Source organism: Canis lupus, chromosome 23, assembly GCF_011100685.1.
Source record: "Canis lupus familiaris isolate Mischka breed German Shepherd chromosome 23, alternate assembly UU_Cfam_GSD_1.0, whole genome shotgun sequence".
Classification (NCBI taxonomy): Eukaryota; Metazoa; Chordata; class Mammalia; order Carnivora; family Canidae; genus Canis; species Canis lupus.
Genome location: NC_049244.1, coordinates 21,562,790 through 21,586,483, shown reverse-complemented (window position 1 = coordinate 21,586,483; position 23,694 = coordinate 21,562,790). Strand labels below are relative to the sequence as shown.

General features: G+C 38.5%; 1 protein-coding gene across 1 annotated transcript in view; it reads right to left on the bottom strand.

Moving 5' to 3' along the window:
* Positions 1-8,856, bottom strand: part of ZNF385D (zinc finger protein 385D) — an 889,598-nt gene extending 880,742 nt beyond the window's left edge. The window contains exon 1 of the mRNA XM_038570722.1: positions 8,724-8,856. Within this exon, the coding sequence (XP_038426650.1) occupies positions 8,724-8,829 (106 nt within the window). The 5' untranslated portion in view covers positions 8,830-8,856. The remainder of the gene's footprint in view (positions 1-8,723) is intronic.
* Positions 8,857-23,694: the final 14,838 nt, after the last annotated feature.

Genomic DNA, 23,694 nt, shown 5'->3' with positions numbered 1-23,694 from the left:
TAAACTCATATCCTTCAATAGTAACTCTGAATGTGAACGGGCTTAATGACCCCATCAAAAGGCACAGGGTTTCAGACTGGATAAAAAAGCAGGACCCATCTATTTGTTGTCTACAAGAGACTCATTTTAGACATAAGGACACCTACAGCCTGAAAATAAAAGGTTGGAGAACCATGTACCATTCAAATGGTCCTCAAAAGAAAGCAGGGGTAGCCATTCTTATATCAGATAAAATAAAGTTTACACCAAAGACTAGTGAGATGAAGAGGGACACTATATCATACTTAAAGGATCTATCCAACAAGAGGACTTAACAATCATCAATATATATATATGTCCCGAATGTGGGAGCTGCCAAATATATCAATTAATAACCAAAGTGAAGACATACTTAGATAATAATACACTTATACTTGGTGACTTCAATGTAGCGCTTTCTACAATAGATAGGTCCCTAAGCACATCCCCAAAGAAACAAGAGCTTTAAATGATACACTGGACCAGATGGATTTCACAGATATCTACAGAACTTTACATCCAAACGCAACTGAATACACATTCTTCTCAAGTGCACATGGAACTTTCTCCAGAATAGACCACATACTGGGTCACAAATCAGGTCTTAACCGATACCAAAAGATTGGGATCGTCCCCTGCATATTCTCAGACCATTATGCTTTGAAATTAGAACTAAATCACAAGAAGAAGTTTGGAAGGATTTCAAACACGTGGAGGTTAAGGACCATCCTGCTAAAAGATGAAAGGGTCAACCGGGAAATTAAGGAAGAATTTAAAAGATCCATGGAAACTAACGAGAATGAAGATACAACCATTCAAAATCTTTGGGATACAGCAAAAGCAGTCCTGAGGGGGAAATACATCGCAATACAAGCAGCCATCCAAAAACTGCAAAGAACTCAAATACAAAAGCTAACCTTACACCTAGCTAGAGAAAAAACAGCAAATAGATCCTACACCCAGCAGAAGAACAGAGTTAATAAAGATTCAAGCAGAACTCAGTGAAATAGAGCCCAGAAGAACTGTGGAACAGATCAACAGAACCAGGAGTTGGTTCTTTGAAAGAATTAATAAGATAGATAAACCATTAGCCAGCCTTATTAAAAAGAAGAGAGAGAAGACTCAAATTAATAAAATCATTAATGAGAAAGGAGAGATCACTACTAACACCAAGGAAATACAAACGATTTTAAAAACATATTATGAACAGCTATACGCCAATAAATTAGGCAATCTAGAAGAAATGGACGCATTCCTGGAAAGCCACAAACTACCAAAACTGGAACAGGAAGAAATAGAAAACCTGAACAGGCCAATAACCAGGGAGGAAATTGAAGCAGTCATCAAAAACCTCCCAAGATACAAAAGTCCAGGGCCAGATGGCTTCCCTGGGGAATTCTATCAAACGTTTAAAGAAGCTCTGGAGACAGGCCTGAGAGAGTGCAAAATATTCCATGCTCATGGATTGGAAGAATTAATACTGTGAAAATGTCAATGCTACCCAGGGCAATTTACACATTTAATGCAATCCCTATCAAAATACCATGGACTTTCTTCAGAGAGTTGGAACAAATTATCTTAAGATTTGTGTGGAATCAGAATAGACCCCCGAATAGCCAGGGGAATATTAAAAAAGAAAACCATAGCTGGGGGCATCACAATGCCAGATTTCAGGTTGTACTACAAAGCTGTGGTCATCAAGACAGTATGATACTGGCACAAAAACAGACACATAGATCAATGGAACAGAATAGAGAATCCAGAAGTGGACCCTCAACTTTATGGTCAACTAATATTTGACAAAGGAGGAAAGACTATCCACTGGAAAAAAGACAGTCTCTTCAATAAATGGTGCTGGGAAAATTGGACATCCACAGGATGAAGCTAGACCACTCTCTTGCACCATACACAAAGATAAACTCAAAATGGATGAAAGACCTAAATGTGAGACAAGATTCCATCAAAATCCTAGAGGAGAACACAGGCAACACCCTTTTTGAACTTGGCCACAGTAACTTCTTGCAAGATACATCCATGAAGGCAAAAGAAACAAAAGCAAAAATGAACTATTGGGACTTCATCAAGATAAGAAGCTTTTGCACAGCAAAGGATACAGTCAACAAAACTAAAAGACAACCTACAGAATGGGAGAAGATATTTGTAAATGACATATAAGATAAAGGGCTAGTATCCAAGATCTATAAAGAACTTATTAAACTCAACAGCAAAGAAACAAATAATCCAATCATGAAATGGGCAAAAGACGTGAAAAGGAAAGACATAGGCATGGCCAACAAACACATGAGAAAATGCTCCACATCACTTGCCATCAGGGAAATACAAATCAAAACCACAATGAGATACCACCTCACACCAGTGAAAATGGGGAAAATTAACAAGGCAGGAAACAACAAATGTTGGAGAGGATGCGGAGAAAGGGGAACCCTCCTGCACTGTTGGTGGGAATGTGAACTGGTGCAGCCACTCTGGAAAACTGTGTGGAGGTTCCTCAAAGAGGAAAAAATAGACCTGCCCTACAACCCAGCAATTGCACTGCTGGGGATTTACCCCAAAGATACAGATGTAATAAAATGCCGGGACACCTGCACCCCGATGTTTATAGCAGCAATGTCCACAATAGCCAAACTGTGGAAGGAGCCTCGGTGTCCATCGAAAGATGAATGGATAAAGAAGATGTGGTTTATGTATACAATGGAATATTCCTCAGCCATTAGAAACGACAAATACCCACCATTTGCTTCAAAGTGGATGGAACTGGAGGGTATTATGCTGAGTGAACTAAGTCAGTCGGAGAAGGACAAACATTATATGGTCTCATTCATTTGGGGAATATAAAAAATAGTGAAAGGGAATAAAGGGGAAAGGAGAAAAAATGAGTGAGAAATATCAGAAAGGGAGACAGAATATGAGAGACTCCTAACTCTGGGAAACGAACTAGGGGTGGTGGAAGGGGAGGTGGGCAGGGGGGGATGGGGTGACTTGGTGACGGGCACTGAGAGGGGCACTTGATGGGATGAGCACTGGGTGTTATTCTATATGTTGGCAAATCGAACACCAATAAAAAATAAATTTATAAAAAAAATGTCCTTATGAGAGAAAAGCAGAGGAAAATTAGATTCACAGAGGAGAAGGTAATGGACAGACAAATGCAGAGATCAGAGTGGTGTGACCACAAACCAAGGAATGCCAATAGCCACCAGAAGCTGCAAGAGGCAGGGTACAGATTCTCCCCTAGAGCCTCCTGACTATGCACAGCCTTGCTGATACCTCGATTTCAGCCTCGTGATACTGGTGCCAGATTTCTGACCTCCAGAATTATGAGAGAATACATTTCTGTTGTTTTAAGCCACCAAGTTTGTGGCAATCTGGCAGAAAACTAATACATGACAGTGATTAAAAATAACTAATATCTATGGCATATTCACTTTGTACTAGACACTATTTGAAGCACGTCTTAAGTGTCCAATAAACCTACAAGATAGGTCACATAGCATCACCATTTTATAGACAAGGCAAAGAAACATACAGTAAGTTGACTAAACTCTCATAGTTTATAAGTAACAGAGCAAGGATTCGAACATAGGCATTCTAGTTCTTGAGTTCACATTCTTAAATGCTACATCATGTTAAATGACTATTTTGTCTCGATAACTTTAATGTCAAATTGTACTATGAATGTTAAATTTCTAACTACCTGAGAACTCAATCTAGTACCTGAAACCTTTATTCTTTAAATTCTAGGTGATCTGGATAGATTTGGTACTCAGAGACCAACTCATAAAAGTTGTTCTCCACAAAAAAGTTTTAAAATCTAGATTTTTCAGGATGCCTTCTGAGATTTCAAGTGTATTCCTCTGTAAATACTACATTATTTTTTTATTTCCGTTCAGTTGAGGGTAGAAGAAAGGTTGTTAAAGGAGAAAGAAATCTCTAAGAATTTTTAAATAATTATAAAAACAACAGTGATTAACTCTTTAGATACAAAAAAAAAAAGGACACATTACAAGATTATAAAAAAAAAAAAACCAAACAGAGAACATCTGACCCCATATTATAAGAAACCCTTAGTTAAATCCTAAAATGGACCTCCCTAACACTGCACTGTATTAGTATTTGTTCTTCTCATGGAGATATATAGGTCTAAGGGTTTATCAAGATATACCAAGATTAGTCCTGTTTGCTGAAAGATGGGCTACATAACTACATGCATGCAAGGTAAGAACTCTCCTTTACTGCAAACCTCTTACTTAAAAGACCAGTTTAGGAATGCTGCATATTTTGCCTGCTTTGGTACATGTAATTCCAGATCAGGAGAATTGCCCCTTTGAGTTTCAAATAATGCAAAAAAAGAATCATGGTTGGATGACACTATAGACAAAGTAATAAAATCATTAAATGGTCTAGAGCTCCCTATTGCATTCTAGAACGCTGTTCTAGCATTCTCTACCAAGTTCATCAGTAAGTTAAGGAATAAGATACTCTTGAATCCCATCTTTAATCTGGGCAAAACACTAAAAGTGGTACAGAATATCTGGATAGGATTAAAATCACATTTAAAATGGGACAAAAACTTCATAAAGAAATTTAATTCATCTCTACCTCTCAATATCCTGAAAGTTCTCTGTCATCAAACTTTATTTTAGTTAATGCTGGATCAATCCAGAAAGGGGAGTTATTGCTATTTTTTAAGCAGGCCCTAGAATATATAATACATTTTTAATATACTGGAATTTTTTATATGATCTCAAATATGTTATTCACTTGTTCAAAAGATTAATTACACTAATGAATTTCAGGCACATAACCCCATTTGAGCCAAATCAAGGTTTCCTAAGAGGCTACTGAAGTGCTTGCTTGATGTTCAACCCACAGCCATATTTTACTCAGACTCTCTCTTTAGAATACTTGTCAAAAAACTAAGGAATCTTACCTACCTTGTGTTCTAAGCTCTTGAAAGATTCAAAATTTAAAATTGTTCCCCAATATGAGTTTCTTCAGTTTGTGATATCAATGTGACTCAAATGCTTATCGAGTTTAAATCATTTTCCAGAGATCTGGTTGTTCAAATCACCAAATAATATCAAATAAACTAGTAGTCCTATTGTGCAAAGATGAAACTTGAAAACAGAACAGATGTTCATGTGATTATAAGGGTAACCCATTTATAAGACATTCTTTATAAAGTATTTTGCAATTCAACAATTCATATTCATAATTAGCTTCAATACTTCATTACTACGGTTAAATATGTTAAGGATTATAGCAACCTCAGTATCTACTTCTAAAAAGTAAAACCTCAGGGATCCCTGGGTGGCGAAGCGGTTTAGCGCCTGCCTTTGGCCTGGGGCGCGATCCTGGAGACCTAGGATCGGATCCCACGTCAGGCTCCCTGCATGGAGCCTGCGTCTCCCTCTGCCTGTGTCTCTGCCTCTCTCTCTCTCTCTCTCTCTGTGTGTGTGACTATCATGAATAAATAAATAAAATCTTTAAAAAATAAAATAAAATAAAATAAAATAAAAAGTAAAACCTCTAGGCAAGTTATTACTACACTATTTTTATATTCCTCCTAAAACCCACATGTACTCAGAAATGTAGTGTTTACGGTAGACAAAATACTATTTTTTTAGGCTTCAAATATATCAAGAGAAAAGACGCAAATATATATTTGATGCAATGCTAAGTTACTACTAGAAAATACAATTTAACCCTAAAACAAAAGAAATCATAGGAGTAACCACTAGTTTACTAGAGAAATGTAGTTTTATTAAAAAACAATTAGATACAACGCAAGTGCAATGAAACATAGTAAAATAGCTTAACTTCTCAAAGATTCTCTACTTTCCAAAGCAGTTTTCACATCTGGGGTATGAATATCATTAGAATCCCAATGGATTTATATGCTTTCATCTGATAATTCCATTCATGTGCAGGCAAATCAGATCTATGACTTAACATACATCACTATTCCCCAGATAAGCATAATTACAGCTTGTGAAGAAATATGACACATGCATCTTATTTGTTGTTCTTGCTCTTAGTTTTAAAACCTCAAAATCTTTAGATAAGTACTAACATAAATTATCTGAAGAACTCATCACTAATGAATTTATAAAGTTGGAGATTACAAGAAAATAGTGGAAGATGTGTACCCAACTACCTGATACACTTTGCAGGAAGAAATGCAACATCTTAATTAAACTTCAGATAAAATAAGCCCTAAATTGGATGTGAATCTTTTAGCTGAAGTTGTTATGGTAGATGAGACACTATGTTTTTTTGAATTACAAACATTTTTCATTACTGAACTTTTGATGCACCTAGTAAATAGCAAATCACAGCAGGGGGTGTAATTGTTTTGAAAATACTGTTGAAAATAGAAAGGAAATGTTCAAACAAGCTGCTAGTATCTCCTAATAGAAATTCAACATCTTGTTAGGATCTGAGCATTAATTATAAACTGGCTGAAATAGAAGAGTGTCCAGATAGACCTCAGGATAACTCTAGAGAGTCATACAAACGTGATGTCAGCACCAGGTATGCTGGATGCTATAAATCACACATTGTTAAGAGAGAGGCTATACTACACTATTGATTTACAATAAAGGGACTCAAAGAAGGAACACTGTCAAGAGGAACACCAAGACCTCAGCATTTAGCTCTCTCTAGAGTTGGCAGACCAAATTACATAAATGCCGCACAATTTTCATTTGATTTGAAGTCTGAGTTCAACATCTCTGTTATATTAAACATTTTAAATAGCTGTGAATGAATCAATCTATGATGTGGTCATTGCCATACCAATTTTTTCATCGAGTTTAGGACTCAGATAATAGTCCCACGTTTCAAATAAGATTCAACAAGATTGTGTAGGGGCTAAAGAAACCAATTTTGGAGTCCTGCAATCCTCAGTTCTACAACATTAACTCGATTTTTTCCAAATTTTACATCTCTAAGGTTTCTTTTTCCTTATCTACACAATGGAGATGTACAGATGTTGCCTTTTTGGGGTTGTTAGGTATTTACAGGAGCTGTAAAGCCCTTAATACACTGCTTGGTGTGCACTGATTAGGGAAAAAAAAAAATGTTAGATGTCATTATTACTACTGTTCTTGTTGCTGTCAAATAACCTCAAAGGTCCTTTAGCCACTTTGTCCCGGAGCAAAAATAGTCCAGACACCCTATATTTTGGCTTAGGTTCCTTTCTCCTAACAGAGAGCTTCCAGCATTTCATTTACTGAAATCTAAGATAATACATGGCCCATTCCCCCAGTCTATGTTTTAGCTTCCTGGATAGGGTGCGCAAGTTAATTTCTGAGGAACATCTGGAAGGAAATGTGGAGAAATTGCAGCAAACCCCAGACACGCTGTGCTGCATCAATCTACATAATTTGAAATGACCCATATTTGCCTTTCATGCTTACAGACCAGAGGATAGTGACTAAACTACTGGTACCAGCAAGTAAGGGTGATATGAAAACCCAGAGAGAGAGAAAGAGAGAGAGAGAAACTTTTCTAGTTGGTTTCAGAGAACATGGTGAACCAGAATTGACTGGACATGAAAATCACTTTAAACAGACAACTAGCAAACAGCCTCAAGAGAAAAGAGAGAGATTCCCCCCATGACATCCCCCAGAAAGCACCAAACGAATGTCCTACAAGAGCACCAGCTCGAGGGTCCTTCCTTAGTGTAACTACAGAACATAGTCTCTGAAGTCAGTTCAAGGTTCCAGAATTTGGGGGTGCTCACACACCCAGGAACATCACACCCCTTGCTACTTTAGCTGCAGCTCAGGCTAAAGCCGACATAAACATCATCTCCAGCAATACGTGAGATGCAGACAAGCCTGAACTGTAAGGGGGACAGATGGGGAATAGAGCGTTTCACAAGGCGCGGCACTGTAGTGGGCACGGCAGGTTTCCTCTGACCCCAATGTGTACAGGCAATAAAACTTCTCCCCAAACGCAGGAAGTCACAAGGTACCCCGAACTGTGCCGTCTCTTCGAACTCAGCCTCCTGGACCAGGAGGGCAATCAGATCCAGGGGCACGGATTTACCCTTAACCTCCCAACTCCAACCTACGCGTTAAAATTATTCCCCTGGAGGAAGCCATCCTATCCCACAGCAGCTCCCCACGTTGCTTGCAAATCCTGTGCATCCTGAAGATCTTCAAAAGAAACCAAGAAGGAAAGGTGGGAAGATAAAGGCAAAGAAGAAGGGAGAAAATAAGAAGAAAAGACCATCACGAAGCTGGCCCGCTGTGCCTTCTTATCCCAACAACTTCGCCAGGTTTCCCGAGGAGGGAGCGCGCCCCCAACACACCCACTAGGAGACAGGCCCATCCTGGGGGCCCAGCCCGCGACTCCAGCCTCAGCCGGGCTCACCCGGTCGCCCCCCCTCCCCCCGGCCCCCGTGGGCGCCTGGTGGGGGGCCGGAGACCCTGGAGCTCTGCGCCCTACACTTCGGCCCCTGCACCCAGCTCACGTCGCTGCTGGGCGCGGAGCAGGAGAGGCACCGGGGCAGCCCCAGGGCAGGGCGCACGGGGCCGGGGGCGTCCCGGCGTGGACCTTGCAGATGCCCCTTGCGTGCGCCTCGCCGCTCGCGGGGACGCCAGCCCAGCCCCACGTCCAGCAGCCCAGCCAACTCCGCCACCCGAGCCCAGACGCCTCTCTTGCGCTCAACTTACCGTGGCTGGGCTGAGCTTTCGTGGGCCCCAGCAGCTTCTCTCTCCTTCCTCCCGCCGAGCCCTTCATCCTCCTGCCCGCAGCCGCCCGGCGCCCCGGCCCCGGCATCGGGAGGAGCGGCCGCCCGGGCTGGCCGGCCCCGGGGGCGCGCAGCTGCCCGCCTGCAGCTCCGGCCCTGCTGCTCTCCGCGCGGCGTGGGCGGCGGCGGCCGCGGGGAGCAGTCCCTGAGGCGAGCGCCACGCGGGCTGCCCCCAGGCGCGGGCTGGCGCGGGGGTGGCTGCCGGCGCGCCTCTGCCTCTGCCTCTGCCTCCGCCTCGCCCCGCGGCGCTCCGCACGCGTCCGAGCCCCAGCCCGAGCCCGAGCCTGCGCCCCAGCCCGAGCCCCAGCCCGAGCCCCAGCCCGAGCCCGAGCCCCAGCCCCAGCCCCAGCCCAGCCCCAGCCCGAGCCGCAGGTGCAGCCGGTGGAGAGGTGCGAGCGGGCGCGGAGGGAGGGCCCGGCCCGGGGTGCCGGGGAAAGACCGAGACTGCGGAGAGACGAAGCAGCCCAGAGGCGAGCAACTAGCTTTAATGGGGTGAGCGGATCCTGGGTGTTTAGGGGCAAACGTGAGGAAGAGAAATGCACCCAGAAACTAGAGGGATTGGAAATGAGCTCGTTGAGCTGCTCCAGGAGGCTCAGAAAAGGGGCTTTCCTTTTCGGCTTAGGTCCTTTATCCTCCCTCCCCGGTTGCGTTGTTCTACCTGAAAACAGCTCCACCCCCCACCCTCACTCCTACCCCACTCCGCCTTTTTTTTTTTTTTTTTAACAGTGAGCCTCCAACCTGGGTGCAGATACAAAGTGATAGGGTGAAGACACTGAAAATACACTGGAAAGTCCCTCCTCCACAAAACCCCAGTTCTCACCTCTCTTGAGGGACCCAAGCCCTACTGGGATTTTTTTCTTCCTTGACCAAATGCTTCTGTCCTTCCTCCTCCTGTTTCTCCCTCCCTGCCTCTCTCTCTCTCTCTCTACCCTTACCCCTAACCTCCCCCCCCCCCAACTATAGTACCCTGGGGATGAAAACACACCCTCTGTTGTCCTTTCTTAGGAGGTAGGGGGGTGTTTCTCAAACTTTGCTGTGCACACTAATCATCTAGGGACTCTGGTGAAAAGTTCAGATTCTCTTCAAATAAATAGGTCTGGAGTAGGGCCTGAGATTCCCTCCAGGTCTAATGGTGTGGCAGAGGCAGCAGATCCAAGGACCACATTTTGAGTTGCAAAACACAAACAGTATAAACTTGCTTTCTGATATCAGCTGAGCCACTATTTGTAAGAGGATCTGAAATAACAAGTTACCGAGACACTGTCTTTCATGGGGTTTCAGCATGCTGGGAAGGCCAAATAACATAAAGATGAGCGGTGTGCAAAGTATAAAGTGTGCCACATATACAATGCTGTCATTATTGCCATTAGTCATTGCTGTTGAGAAAATTATTAGGAATACTAACGTTGAAGAAAATGTATAAAGATAATGGTAATTTGCTATATGTCCTTAAGATAAGCTCTCAAAAATAATCAGCAGTGACCACTGCACAAACACATTTAGAAAGAAAATCCTAAGTAACACCCTCTCAAGTGTAGTCTATTCATCCTCTGAGCCAGTTGTTGACTTTAGCAGATATGCAGCACTGGTCAAGTATGTACTATCAAGAAGTTAAATCACTTCTCAAGCTAATAAAAAAACAAACAAACAAACAAACAAGAAGAGTAAATGCCTAGAAGAAATAAAGAGAACTACTTAGCATGACTATGTTAGCTTGGTTTGATCCTCTCTCTCCACATGTTTTTGTCTGGATTTAAATACTCACCCTGTCATTTCAGTTCAGCAAGTGTTAGTAAGTCTTTGCCATGATGAAGGCCTTTCTTGGGGTGAATAGAATATGACACAGTTCCTGCTTTGAAAGAACAATTTGACATATACCAATAAACATCATATTAGGCAGTCTGCGGTACCGCAAGAGAATACCAAACACATTAGCAGTTTAAAAGGCAGCAAGGTCTGAAGAGACTTCAGAGAAGAAAAGTCATTCTAGACAAACCTTTAAATATGATATGATTCCATCAGGCAGAAGTAAACATTTAAGGTGAAAGTGTAAGAGCAGCAAAATATGGGGAGTAGTGGACCCCTTGATCCAAACATACACTGCATGGAAGAAGGTGGAAGCAACAGCCTGAAAGGTTAGCAGGTGCTATGACTGCTACCCTTAGCAGTTCGTACTTCACTTTAGAAGGGTTGAGCAAGGAACCACCGTAATAAAAAATACAGCAAGAAGATTTGATTTAAAAAAAAGATAATGGAATGAACTAATAAGCAGAAAATAGAGTTGTAGAAAACACTTAGGAGGCAGTGGAAGCCACAGGTAAGAGATCATAAAGATACAAACAATGATACCAGTTGTGGGAAATGAAACATAAAGATCTTTAAAAGGAGACAAAATTAACAGTATTACATAGCAATTGTGTGGAGGAGAGAGATTTATTCAAGAGATCTCTAAGGTTTTGTGCCTGCAGTACTAGAAATAGTACCATTAAGAACTGACAAGTCAAAAACGAAACTTACAGTTGGTTATATTTTTATGTTTATTGGGGAAAGGCTATCAGATAATCAATTCTCTTTGGATACTTTTAGTCAGAGGTTTGGGGGAGATGTTCAGGTATGGATGATTACATAGTTAGGAATAGAAGCCTTGCTTTGAGGAAATAAATTCTGGGTTAGAGCTTGTGTTCACTTTCATTTTTTAGAGCTCTGGGCATATAGAGAGAGTTAAATTTTTGGAGACTGTAAAGTTAGTGAAGTTGAATAGAGAAAGAAACATAAAGTGTTTAGGACAGAAGCTTAGAACTATGTCGCTTCCTGTTACTCAGAATCAGCATCCATGAAATATGGATAACAGTACTCTCTGCATAAGGCAGTTTTAAGGACTGAGATAATGTACTGTTTTCTCACTTATATATTTTTTGCACTAACCTGACACATAGTAGCCTCTAAAAATGTTCACTGAATGAATTAATAATTTTATAGAATAGGAAACACCAAATCACAACGAAAAAGATGGGAAGAGATGGCTAAGTGGGCTCTGTTATTTCAGTGTTGTGAAAACCAAGTTAGGGAAAAGTTTTGTTACAGAGATAGAACGGACAACAGATAACAAATGGGACAGAGGTATTAAAGGAGAAACATTAAAGCCATTGAGGGAGGTTGTAGATTTATTTTGGAGAAGGGTTTGTTTTGGAGGAGGATTTAACAAAAAGTTAATTGATTACTTTCAAGAGTATTGTTGCACCAAAAAGTATCACTATTACGAGTGGCAAAGGAATTAAAGAAGAATTTTAGATTATTCTTTAAAGAACTATGACAATCAACTGAAGACAAAAGACAGAGATTGAAGGTAGAGAGGGCTGATAGCAGGATTGAGTAAGGTTGTTCCTCTTTAGAAAACGGAAAGTCCAAACATACTTTTTTGATGAAATTAAAGGGCCAAATATGTGGGAAAGAAGTTCCAGGTGAGAGAAGGGGAGAATTGATTGAGCAATATCTGAAAAGAAAAAACAGAACTAGTGAACCAGGAGTTAGGTAATCAATCTTAACAGAGAAAAGGGTCACCCGTTCCTTAGAAGAAACGACACAGGAATAGAAACAAGAAGATGTACTGAGATTCTAAAGTGGAATGGCAGGATATAAGAAAGGCTTACATTATCTTGTCCCTGGATCTCTAGGAAAACAGCAATGGGAATTCTACTGAAGAAATAGCACTGTGAGCCTGAAAAAAGTAGAGGATATCTGGAACAAGTTTTGACAGGGATAACACAGTGAACCCACAAGAGATGGGAAGAAAGATCACCAAGTGATCCTACCATATGGGAAGCTACCTCAGGGGTAAGATATATACATTTATTATAATGAAGTTAACCAGCATTTTTGTTGTTTGCCTAGTGAAATTCAAAGACAAACGTACAGAAACAAAGTATGCAGCATGGCTTACCCAAGTTTAGTAATCAACAAAGTAGAAATTATATGAGATCAAGCAATGAGGAGTTTCATGGAATAGAACTTGGGAGGATGGACTCTCAAAGTCTTTCAGACTTGAGGTCAGTTTGCCATGCTGCCATCTAGAATGTGTGAGACCTTGCACAATTCACCTAATATTTCGGATTCTTAGTTTCCTCAACTGTAAAACAGGGATAAGACTATTTTCCTTCCAGTTTTAGGCCTTCATAATAAAATAATATTGGCAAAGCAGTGATTCTCAAACTAGAGCATTCAGGAGAATCACCTGGGGGGCTTGTCAAAATACAAATTGCTAAGTCTCACCCCTAGAGTGTGCGTTACTAGATCTTAGAGGAGTCTCAGAAATTTGAGTTTCTAACAAGTTTACCAGGGATACTGATGCTTCTGGCCTAGAGACTGCTCTTTGTAAACCCCTGTTGTAAAGCACTTAATATTATGTTTGATACATAATAAGTACTAAATACTCAGTAGCTGGTATTTAGGGTTGGTACTCACCTCAGGTATGATAGCTGAATATAGAGTTCAAGATTAAAAGGCTATAAATTAAACACAAAGGTGAATAATGGACAAGGATTATAGGGAAAGTCTGATCAAGTTCACCAAAATAAAGATGGTATTTAGTGTAGGAAATATTCAAGATCAAAATCTGGACATCAATTTATGCTTAGCCCAACACTTTCTAAAATGATTGTTATAATAAAATGCCAATACCATAACAATGAAATCAGATCATGGAAAGAGGAAACTGGGTCAAGGAAGGACAGCAAAGAGTAGGTCAACACCAATACTGTGAATGAACGAAGAGCCAGGTTCTCAGCCTTAGAAGCCACTGAGAAGGAGTCATTAATGTGACACAACTGTCACTGAGATGAAGATTTGTAAATCTCAGTCTCTCGTGCTATAAAAATTGCTCCTGCTCCCAAAATTGAGGGAAAAATCTCATCCCTGGAATATTAAGTATTTTGGAATTCATGTGGCTTTTAAGAGGAAGCTTTACTACAAATCAAGACACAGTATTACAACGCAAAAATAAAAAGCACATGTGGGAGGAGTTCAGACAATATGCTCTAGATATTTAGCCTTGTAGTGATTCAGCTTTAGCCACTTATAGGCCTCCCTGTACTGAGTGCCTGCAGTGGGATGGTCTTCAACCTAGTAAAATCACTTCCAAGATGAGAAAACATGTTCAGAGAGGTAAAGCAACTTCTCTGAGATGATACCTAATAAAGTTCAATCTCTCTGATTAGAAAGCACATTTAATTTCCACTTTAAAATGTTGTCTCTGAAACAGCAAAATAGAGTTAATAAATGCTGTCAGTTCCCATGCTTTTTGTCTTAAGTTGGGTTCTTCAGGAAACAGACTCTGGAGACAGGGAAATTTCTGTGCAGGAAGTTTACTAGGGAGAGCCCTTGAGGTCAACGCCTATGAGAAAGAAAAGGAAGAACTGAGTAAAAAAAGGGAAGTTGAATTCCAATGCAGTCTCAACAAAGGCCTCCACCGATTCCACAAGAGCTCTGGGCTGAATGGAACCTTCAGAGTTATCCTGAACTGAGGACAGAGAAGCAGGTCTTTGTACTGTCACATCCATCTGTCATTCCTCATAATCAGAATTTTGTTCACAGAGAAGCCTATAGAACAAACCTGCCCAAGTATTTGAGTATTTCTTTATTACTGCTTTATAGCAACCCAAAGAAATCTATCTCGAATGCAGCAATTATTTTAATAAATATTATTTGCAAGGTACTGTGATGGGTACTCTGGGTGAGTAAAGCATGAAGGCTTTGAAATTATTTTGAGGGCCAACAAGTGAACTAGTATGTCAAGAACATAGGTCAAAGGTTAGGGACACTGCTAATGATTTTTGATGTCTAGTTCATTATTATAACTTTATTTAGCAGAAAATAGTGAAATTTTTTAGCAAATTAGAAATATGAAGTGCTGCTTTATGAAAATTAACCTGTGTACAACTAAAAGAAGTTGGAAGCAAAATTTTCTCTAGTTCCTGCCTAATACTAACCTATCTTTCTAGACACTGTTGTAAGGCAGTATTTCTCAAAGTGTTGTCCCTGGCCCAGCAGTATCACCATCACCTGGGGACTTACTAGAAATGCACATTCTTGGGATCCACCCTGACCTACTGAACCAGAAATTCTGTAGGTCCCAGTAGCCCTTGTTTTAATAAGCCCCCCCAGGTATAGTTTCAGATGTACACTCAAATTTGAGAATCACTGCTATAGTGTTTCTGTGACACAGTTTTCTCCTGGAGCAAATATCTTTCGGGAATATCTTGAAGCAATTCTCCTCCCTACTCTCAAGAGTGTGACTGCTGTCTACTAACATCTTTCCAAGCTGTCTCTGACCAAATGACTCAGCACTGCAGGAGGAGAAAACTTTTCCTTCCTTCCCTTTTAGGTTCTTCGGCTAGTTTAATAATTAAATTGACACAAGGCAGGTTAACCGAAGAAAAAAACAAATTTTGTTTTTGTATGTGCTCATAGAAATATAAAACTCAAAAGAACTGACCAAAGCAGGCAGCTTTGAAACCTTTTAGATTAAGAAACAATTTGTGAAGAATCTGGAAGACAAAGCAGCTTGAGGGTGGTGTAGCAAATTAATGAAGCAACAAGGCTTCCTTACAGAGCTTCAGGGCCCTGGCTTCATATGTGGTAGTAAGAATGCCTTCTACTCTCCAGGTGCAGGGAGAACACCCTTCACATGGAGTAATTACTTCCTAATTTTAGGCAGACAGAGGAGAGTTAGAGTGTTCCTCCTACACTGGCTGTTTCTTAAGTAACTTTAATTCAAAATCATCAATACACCAAAGTGGCATATCTTGGGGTAGCCTGCCCTGAGCCCCATCAACACTGAATTATGCTATGCTGATATATGGATCAGATTATTTCTAATTTTTTTCAGAAAACCTTTAATGCCAATTTCCTTCCATTTGTTGTATGTGTGGCCTCAGCACCAATGTGTCTATTCTACTGGAAGAGATAAACAAAAATACTCAGTAAAAACCTCACAGGGTTTCAGAAAAGGGCCAGTGATTAAAATATTTTCTGATAAAAAATTGCTTTAAAGTTCTTCCCCATTACTAGTGAAATTCTGCAAGTGCTAATAAAAAAAAAAACATATAAAACTACAGCAAAATCTTGGCTTAAAATAATTAAAGATTGGATATTGAAGAGGAGACTACGGTCAACAGAAAATAGATCTAAGTACATGTTAACTACGGAAGATCAATGTAATGGCCAAATACAGAACATATTTGTGATTGGGGATCCTAGATCTTTTTCAATCAATGAATGAGAAGTTAAAAGAAAAAGAATAAACTGACAAAGGAGTGATTTTACATTAGAGGAGGCCATCAAGAGGATGTGACCACTGATTGACCTGAGAGCTAGATTCAGTCAATCAGAGGCTCCTCATCCTCTCCTTGTCCCTGAAATGTATGTTCTACACACCACTCCCACAGTGGGAGCCATTTTCAAGGACACAGCCTTGAGACAGTGATATGTTATTGAAACCAATTGAATGGGAGGCATGACCTGAACTACATACATAGAGGAACTTCATGGAGTGGTATGTATGTAATAAACTCACAACATTTTGCAGAAAAAGAAAAATCACATAAAAGCATGATGTGCTAAATATGTAATCCATTCATGTTTCAAAACACTTTTATTTTTCCACCCAAACACAAATCTATTCCATAACTAATGTATTGATTGCTATATAGTTGTATAAATTAGCAGAGAGTGATGTTTCTCTCAAATATATATGTATAAATTATGTATATTTCAGCTTGTTCATATCTCAGGGAGATATATGGAAATTTGTACTCTTGGTTTTTTGAAAGCATTGCTATCCTGAATGTTTACAAGAATGAACATGGTCACTCATAAATCCCCATCACCTCAAACTCTGTGTGTCTTCTTCAGCAACATCTCCTCCCACTGACTTCTCTTTTGCTTATAGTGCAGTGGTATCTCATTCTTGTTAGACTTGGAATCTCAAAACCATTTTTAATCACTTTCTATCTTCTACCCTAACCTCTAGGCTATCAGAAACCCCCTATTTCTGAAAGCTCTGAGTGGTGAAGGCTACTTTTTAGTGTGCTTCCAAATACTGTTCCTACCACTTACAGTAAACTTTTACCGGGATTCAGCCAATTTTGTTGTACTTAATTATAGTTGTATATTTTACTTAAACATTACATAAAATAATGAAATATGAAGGTGAAAAAAGACATGTTGCCTCTAAGAAAATTAAATTCAGTGCTTTGCATATGCTCCCCAAATGCCAGTGCCATACTGTTTTGAGGACGATAGCCTTATACCATAATTTGAAATCATTAAGTTTGATGCCTCCTGCTTTGTCTTTCTTTCTCAGGACTTCTTTGACTACTCAGGATCTTATATGCTTCTGTATAAATTTTAGGAGTGTGTTTTCCACTTCTGTAAAAAAAAAAAAAAAATGCCATTGAAATTTTGACAGGAATTACATTAAATCTATAAATGTTTTTTTTTTTTTTTTGGAAGAATTGGCACTTTTATAGTAATAATGCTTCCAATCCATGAACATAAGTACCTTTCCATACAGGCCTTCAATTTCTTTTATCAATGTCTTATACTTTTTAGAGTAGAGATCTTCTTCCTCCATAGTTAAATTAATTCTTTGTATGCTAGAAAGATTGATTTCTTTCTCAAAAAAATTCATTATTCATGTATAGGAATGCCACTGACTTTTGTATGTTAATTTTGTGTCCTGCAACTTGATTAGATCTAATACTTTTTTGGTTGAGTTTTTAGGATTTTCCATATAAAAAATCATGTAATTTGCTAATAGAGACACTTCTATTTCTTTCTAATTCTGATGCTTTTTTTTTTTTCTTGCCTAACACTCCAGCTGGAACTTCTAGTACTATGTTGATTAGGAGTGGTGAGGGTGGACATCCAGTCTTGTTCCTAATGTTAGAGGAAAAGCCTTCAATCTTTTGAAGTACTGAGTATGATGTCAGCTGTGGACTTGCCATATATGGCCTTTATATGTTGATATATATATTCTTTCTATGCCTAATTTAAGAGGTTTTTTTAAAATCAGGAATGGATTCTGCATTTTATCAAATGCTTCTTTGTATCTATTGAGATGGCCATGAGGAAAAAAATGTAAATCATATATCCGATAAGAGGTTATATCCAAAATACATAAGGAACTCATATAATTCAACAGGAAATCTTTTTAATGGGCAAAGAACCTTAACAGATATTTCTCCAAAGAAGATTTACAAAAGCTCATCAAGTATGTGAAAAGATGCTCAACATCACTCATCATTAGGGAAATGCAAATTAAAACCACCATGAGATATCACCTCATATTTGTTAGAATGGTCATCATCAAAAATACAAGATATAACAAATGCTGGCATGGATGTAGAGAAACAGGAACTCTTGTGTACCATTGGTGGGACTATCAACTGGTATAGCCACTAATGAAGAATAATATGGAGAGTCCTCAAAAGATTTAAACTACCATATGATCCAGCAGTTCCACTTTTGGGGATATATCCAAAGGAAATGAAAACCCTAACTCAAAAAGATATCTGCACTCCTCTGTTCCATATCATCATTATTTATAATAGCCAAGATATGAAAACAACATAAGTCTTCATAGATGGGTGAATGGATAAAGAAGTTGTGATAGATTACACAGATATAGATGATAGATAAATAGACAGATAGATAGAGAATATTAATATCCATACTGGAATACTATTCATCCACAAAAACAAGGAAATCCATTTGTGACAACATAGATGGATCCTGAAGGCACTATGCTAAGTGAAGTAAGTCAGAGTAAAGAGAAGTACTATATGATCTCACTTGTATGTGGAATCTTAAATGTTTTTTAAACCCAAACTCAAGAAAAAGAGATCAGACCTGTGGTTACCAGAGATAGGGATGGGGGTTGGGGAGCAGGAATTGGAGAAAGGTAGTCAAAAGTTACAAACTCCAGTTATAAGTATTAGGGCATAATGTACAACATGATGACTGTAATACTGCTACGTGTGATATGTAGCAAAGTTGTTATGAGAGAAAATCCTAAGAGTTCTCATCAGAGAGAGGATTTTCTTTATTTTCTTTTTATTTTATTTATATGAGAAGGTGGATGTTAGCTGAACCTACTCTAAATGAAACTATCATGCTATGCAGTTTAAATGTATACAATGATGTATGTCAATTATTTCTCAATAAAACTGGAGAATAAAAAAAAAAAGATGAGTTGCTCAAAAAAAAAAAAAAAAAAAAAAAACAACTAACCAAAAAACAGATCTGCTTTTGAATTAAGTAGGAGACATTTGTAAAAGATTGGAAAAATCATAACAGTCTCGAAGGACTGTTCACATGGCATATCTTAATGAATGTGTTTAATATCTCACTGCAAGTTAAAGAAACAAACTAGGATTTGTGGTATTTTAATTAAGATGTTTCAGCTGGAAATAACAAATTCTACTTGAAAGGCAAAATAATAATGGGCTTATTATTCCAGCTAGCCAGAGTCCTGAGGTAGATATGACAACTTAATCAAATCATCCTTTTCCCACCTTTCTATCCAGCCATTTATACTTTATTGGCAGACTTCCTTCATTGAATCAAAGTGGTTGCAGCAGTTCATGGCATCCCACTCTCATAAATCAATAGCCAAAGGCTGAAAGGGAACCTGGGAGTTCTTGTGCATTTGCTCCTTTAAGAGCAAAGACATCTTTCAAAGAAGCTCTTCAGGTTTCTTTTCTATCTCATTGGCCAGGACTCAGTTAAATACCCAACATCATTTGCTGATAAGGTGGGAAATCACCTGATTCATTTGGGAAATGGGAAGACACCAGGGGAAAAAAATTTAAAAATCTCTTGGCAGCACGGGAAAGGAGAGTAGCTGGACAGGAAACCCACAGAATGTGCACCAGGTAAAATATGCATCAAGTTACAAAAGATAGATGACAATGAACACTTACACTAAAAGGAATATCTCTGCCCTACATAAAAAATGGTGAATATGCATTTATATGTACTAAGTAAAAAAAAAATGCTTGAGTTATGTATGCCCTTTTAACTGATCTGAACATAGCAGATAACGTTTTCTATCTAATACACTTGCTGTACTTAAATTATTAGTGTAGGCAAGACAGAGTCTCACATATGTAGAGCATAGGTATTAATGAAAGTGGTGATTTTACATATTTGCTACAATAGGAATTCAATTAGTACTTATTGATTTACTATTGATGGGAAATGTTATATATGACTCAGAAGATGCTTGCCTCAATGTGGAAAATCATATGTAGTGCTGAACAAATTTCTGATCTACTTTAGATGTTAAAGATTTTTTTGCCTTTTAGATGATTATTCCTACTAATAATTCTGAAACCTAATAGTGGCAGGAAAGTACTGTATGTTTACCAAATGATCTCCTTTATCTCCTGGGAACAGGGAAAAACTACTTTTCCCAAGCCCCTGGCATCCAAAGGCTTATGATTACTTTTGACCGGGAAAATATCAACAGAAAACACTGGCCTCAAGTCTGGGCCCCAAAATCTTCTGGGGTTTTTGTGCAAATGCCTGTTCACTCCTTCTCTCTCCCTCCTTGTTATCTGTAGATTTGAAGCAGAGGAACAATGGAAGAGTCTAATGTCCAAGGGTCTGAAAGTGTCACCATGTGCCAAATATCTTGTCAGAATGTTCTCTTTTATTCTTCAGTTCATAAGATGCTGTGGTCATTAAAGCAGTTAGCACCTACATACTTACAGAATTTAAAAAAATAAAAGGAGTGCCAATAGCTACAATTGTGAAGTACAGGCTACTGGATTCTAGCATGTCTTTCCACTCATTTTTCTGAAAATTTGCCTTCTCTCCAACTTTTAATGTCTTACTTTGTGTATTTCACTTCAAACACCTAGAAACATTTATGTTACTATGCTGAGAAAAGAATCCATCTGATATTTGCAACCATTCTAAATTGTAAAGAAATTAATTTGGTTGCACTTTTCCATGTGCATTTGCATTTTAAAAGGCCTACAGAAAGACCACAATGCTTGCACCTAGAGAATGAATCACTAATGGTTGAATTTCAATAATCAGAAAAAGAAAAAATATTACTATGCAAATTATACCATATAGGAAATAGCCTACTTCAATTAGAATTCTAGCCCTGAACAGAAATTAAGTTCACATTTTGATAAATTTCCTAAAATAACTAAGAAAAGGCAGTTGTTCTATTTACATCTCTTTCTCTATACGGTTCTTGATCCACACTTATTTATAGTATACTAACTAAAATTCTTTAAAACTGGAAAGGTTTTATTGTATTTATTGTTATATCTCATGAATTTTAAAATGTCTAAAATAGAGAAAGATAATTAAGGAAAGATTGCATACAATTTAATTGTGCAAATGAACAATATTCACTAACTGCGTAATGAACTCAGAATTGCTTTACTTATATTCAGAAATGTTTATATCAATGTTAATTTTCTGCAGTTTAGATTGTAAGCAATTCCAGGACAAGAACATATACTTTATACGTGTGGTGTGCCATCATGTGTAAGTTCCTATTATGGTTAATTCGTACCCTTTGGAATATGTGGCAAATTTTACCTATGTAGTGACATTCATATGCCACAATTAAGATGTTGTTGGAGAAGAAAATAATCCCTCTACCCTTAGACTAGATAGAAGAATTAAATTGATATGAGATTAATTAACAGGAGAAAATAAAATTTAATTACATACATACCAGAAACCCACACAGACGTGAGATTTCAAAGAGAGGCAAAATCAGATATATATATCATCCTGAACTAAGGAGAAGGAGGTAGGGGTCTGGTACTTCAAAAGGAAGGAAAGCTATTCACAGAAAAATGAAAAAGACTAGATGTTCTAGTCTAGTGAATACATGTTCACTAGGCCTTCCAGAAACAATGGGACAAAGAGAGAAATTTTAACAGACTTTGCTAAGTTCCTCCTTGTCTACCACACCAAGTTCACATTATGCTGTAGTTATCTGTGGTGATCATTTTCTTCCCAGAACAGGTGCCTCTACAGTCTTTCAGCAATTTAATGGGGAGATCAAAGTTTCTTCCTGAGTCTTTTGGGCCTTGATTGTTTTCAGCTTGAAATAACCTGTATGCCAAAGCAGCACATCAAGGGTGACTTGCTCTTGGCCTTCACAATGTACAAAAACAAATACAAAAGTAGCTCATCTGAGTCTTAATCTTCAACAACTTCCTAGTGAGACCTGTCCCTGCTGATGGAATGAAGGGGAAGGCAGAAAAGAAGAGGATGGAAGAATTAAATTTAAAATAAAATTTAATTCAATCTCTTCCAGTTTCAAATAATATTGTTTGAGTAAATATTCCATCAACTCAAAGTTTGAATTTCCTTTAGGGCTGCTTCTGTTCTCCAAACGTCTTCCTGCTCCATATTTCTTTGGAAATGGTGTCTGGCTCCAGAGGAATGTTGTGATATTTTCATGGGACTGTGGGAAATGAGTAAAGGTTTCTGATTCCCTCTGCTCTGAAGTTCAGGAAAAATGTCCCCCTTCTTCTGGATGGAGGCAGTCTCATGGCAGGGTGCATGGCTGGGATTTCAGTCTCAACTTGTCACCTAAGCTGGCATCTTCATGAAAATTTGTCATGGTATATAGCAATACTAAATGTTTCTCATCAGTTGAAAAATTACTTGTAAAAAGAAGTTCCCAGAGATCATTTTCAAATACTCAGTTGTCAGGCTGCTTAAGAGGCAATTTATGACTCCAAAGTATTAGAAAACAGTAAAGCTAATTTTATTTTCATATTGTCCTGAAAAGGGAGGAGATGGACATGGTCAATATTAATTATAAGCATTTATCTGATATGTTATGCATTGTTGACTTAGAAATTAAAATTCCTATATCTGATTTTTCTAATTTTAATTTTGGCTTTCTTTTGATTCACTGCCAGAGATGGTCAACAAGTCACGGGCTCTTTAGCTTGCTGACTTTTACCTTCAAGGCACTATCTCAAGGCTGCAATATAGCTGCTGTAGCTCCAATAATCATTTTCTCACTTCAGACAGGAAGAAAGGAGATAAAAGAAGACAATGCCAGTTGAGAAGATCCTTTTTGCTAGGAAACTAAAGACTTTCCCAAAAAGTCTCCAGCTGAATTCTCTTTACATCTCATTGGCCAAAATAGTCTTATAGCTCCCTTTGCTGCTTTTCAAACTTAACTTTGAAGACGGGTAGGGGAAAAGGGATTTCAGATTGGCTACCTAATTAGCTAGCCAATACCATCCTCAAATAAATGGAAAATTATAACATAAACCCAACAATTTAGAAGATTTATTATAGAAATGAGAAAACATATGGAAAGTGAGATATCTGTCTTTAAATTTAAAAGGCTGCCACGTGGAAGAAATCTCAAATGTTACATGAAGCTCCGTGAAGCAGAAACAATAGGTGGAAGTCAGACATCACAGTTGCTGGCTCAACAAGCAAGAATTTTCTAATGATTAGAACTGTTTGAAAGGAAATAGGATGCTTATAAAGTAGTGAGTACCCTATTACTCAAAATTGGGTATTTCTCAAAAATATATTGGAGAAAATTCCTGCAATTGATCTCTTCCAAGTGCAAGATTGTATGTTCAAATTGGCTACAATTAAAGTACATTATGGATAATAATTACTTGATGTATGTATACTCTGTCTTTGACACTGTATTAAGTGCTTTACATGCGTTATCTCATTTTCTGCCACAAAAACCCCATGAGACAAGCACTATCATTACTCCCATGTGAAGATACTAAGATATGAGTATTATACTTTGCTCAAGGTCAATGAATCTCAGGTGTGAGCCCAAGTAGTTAGATTTCTATTCTAACAACAATCTCCTGGAT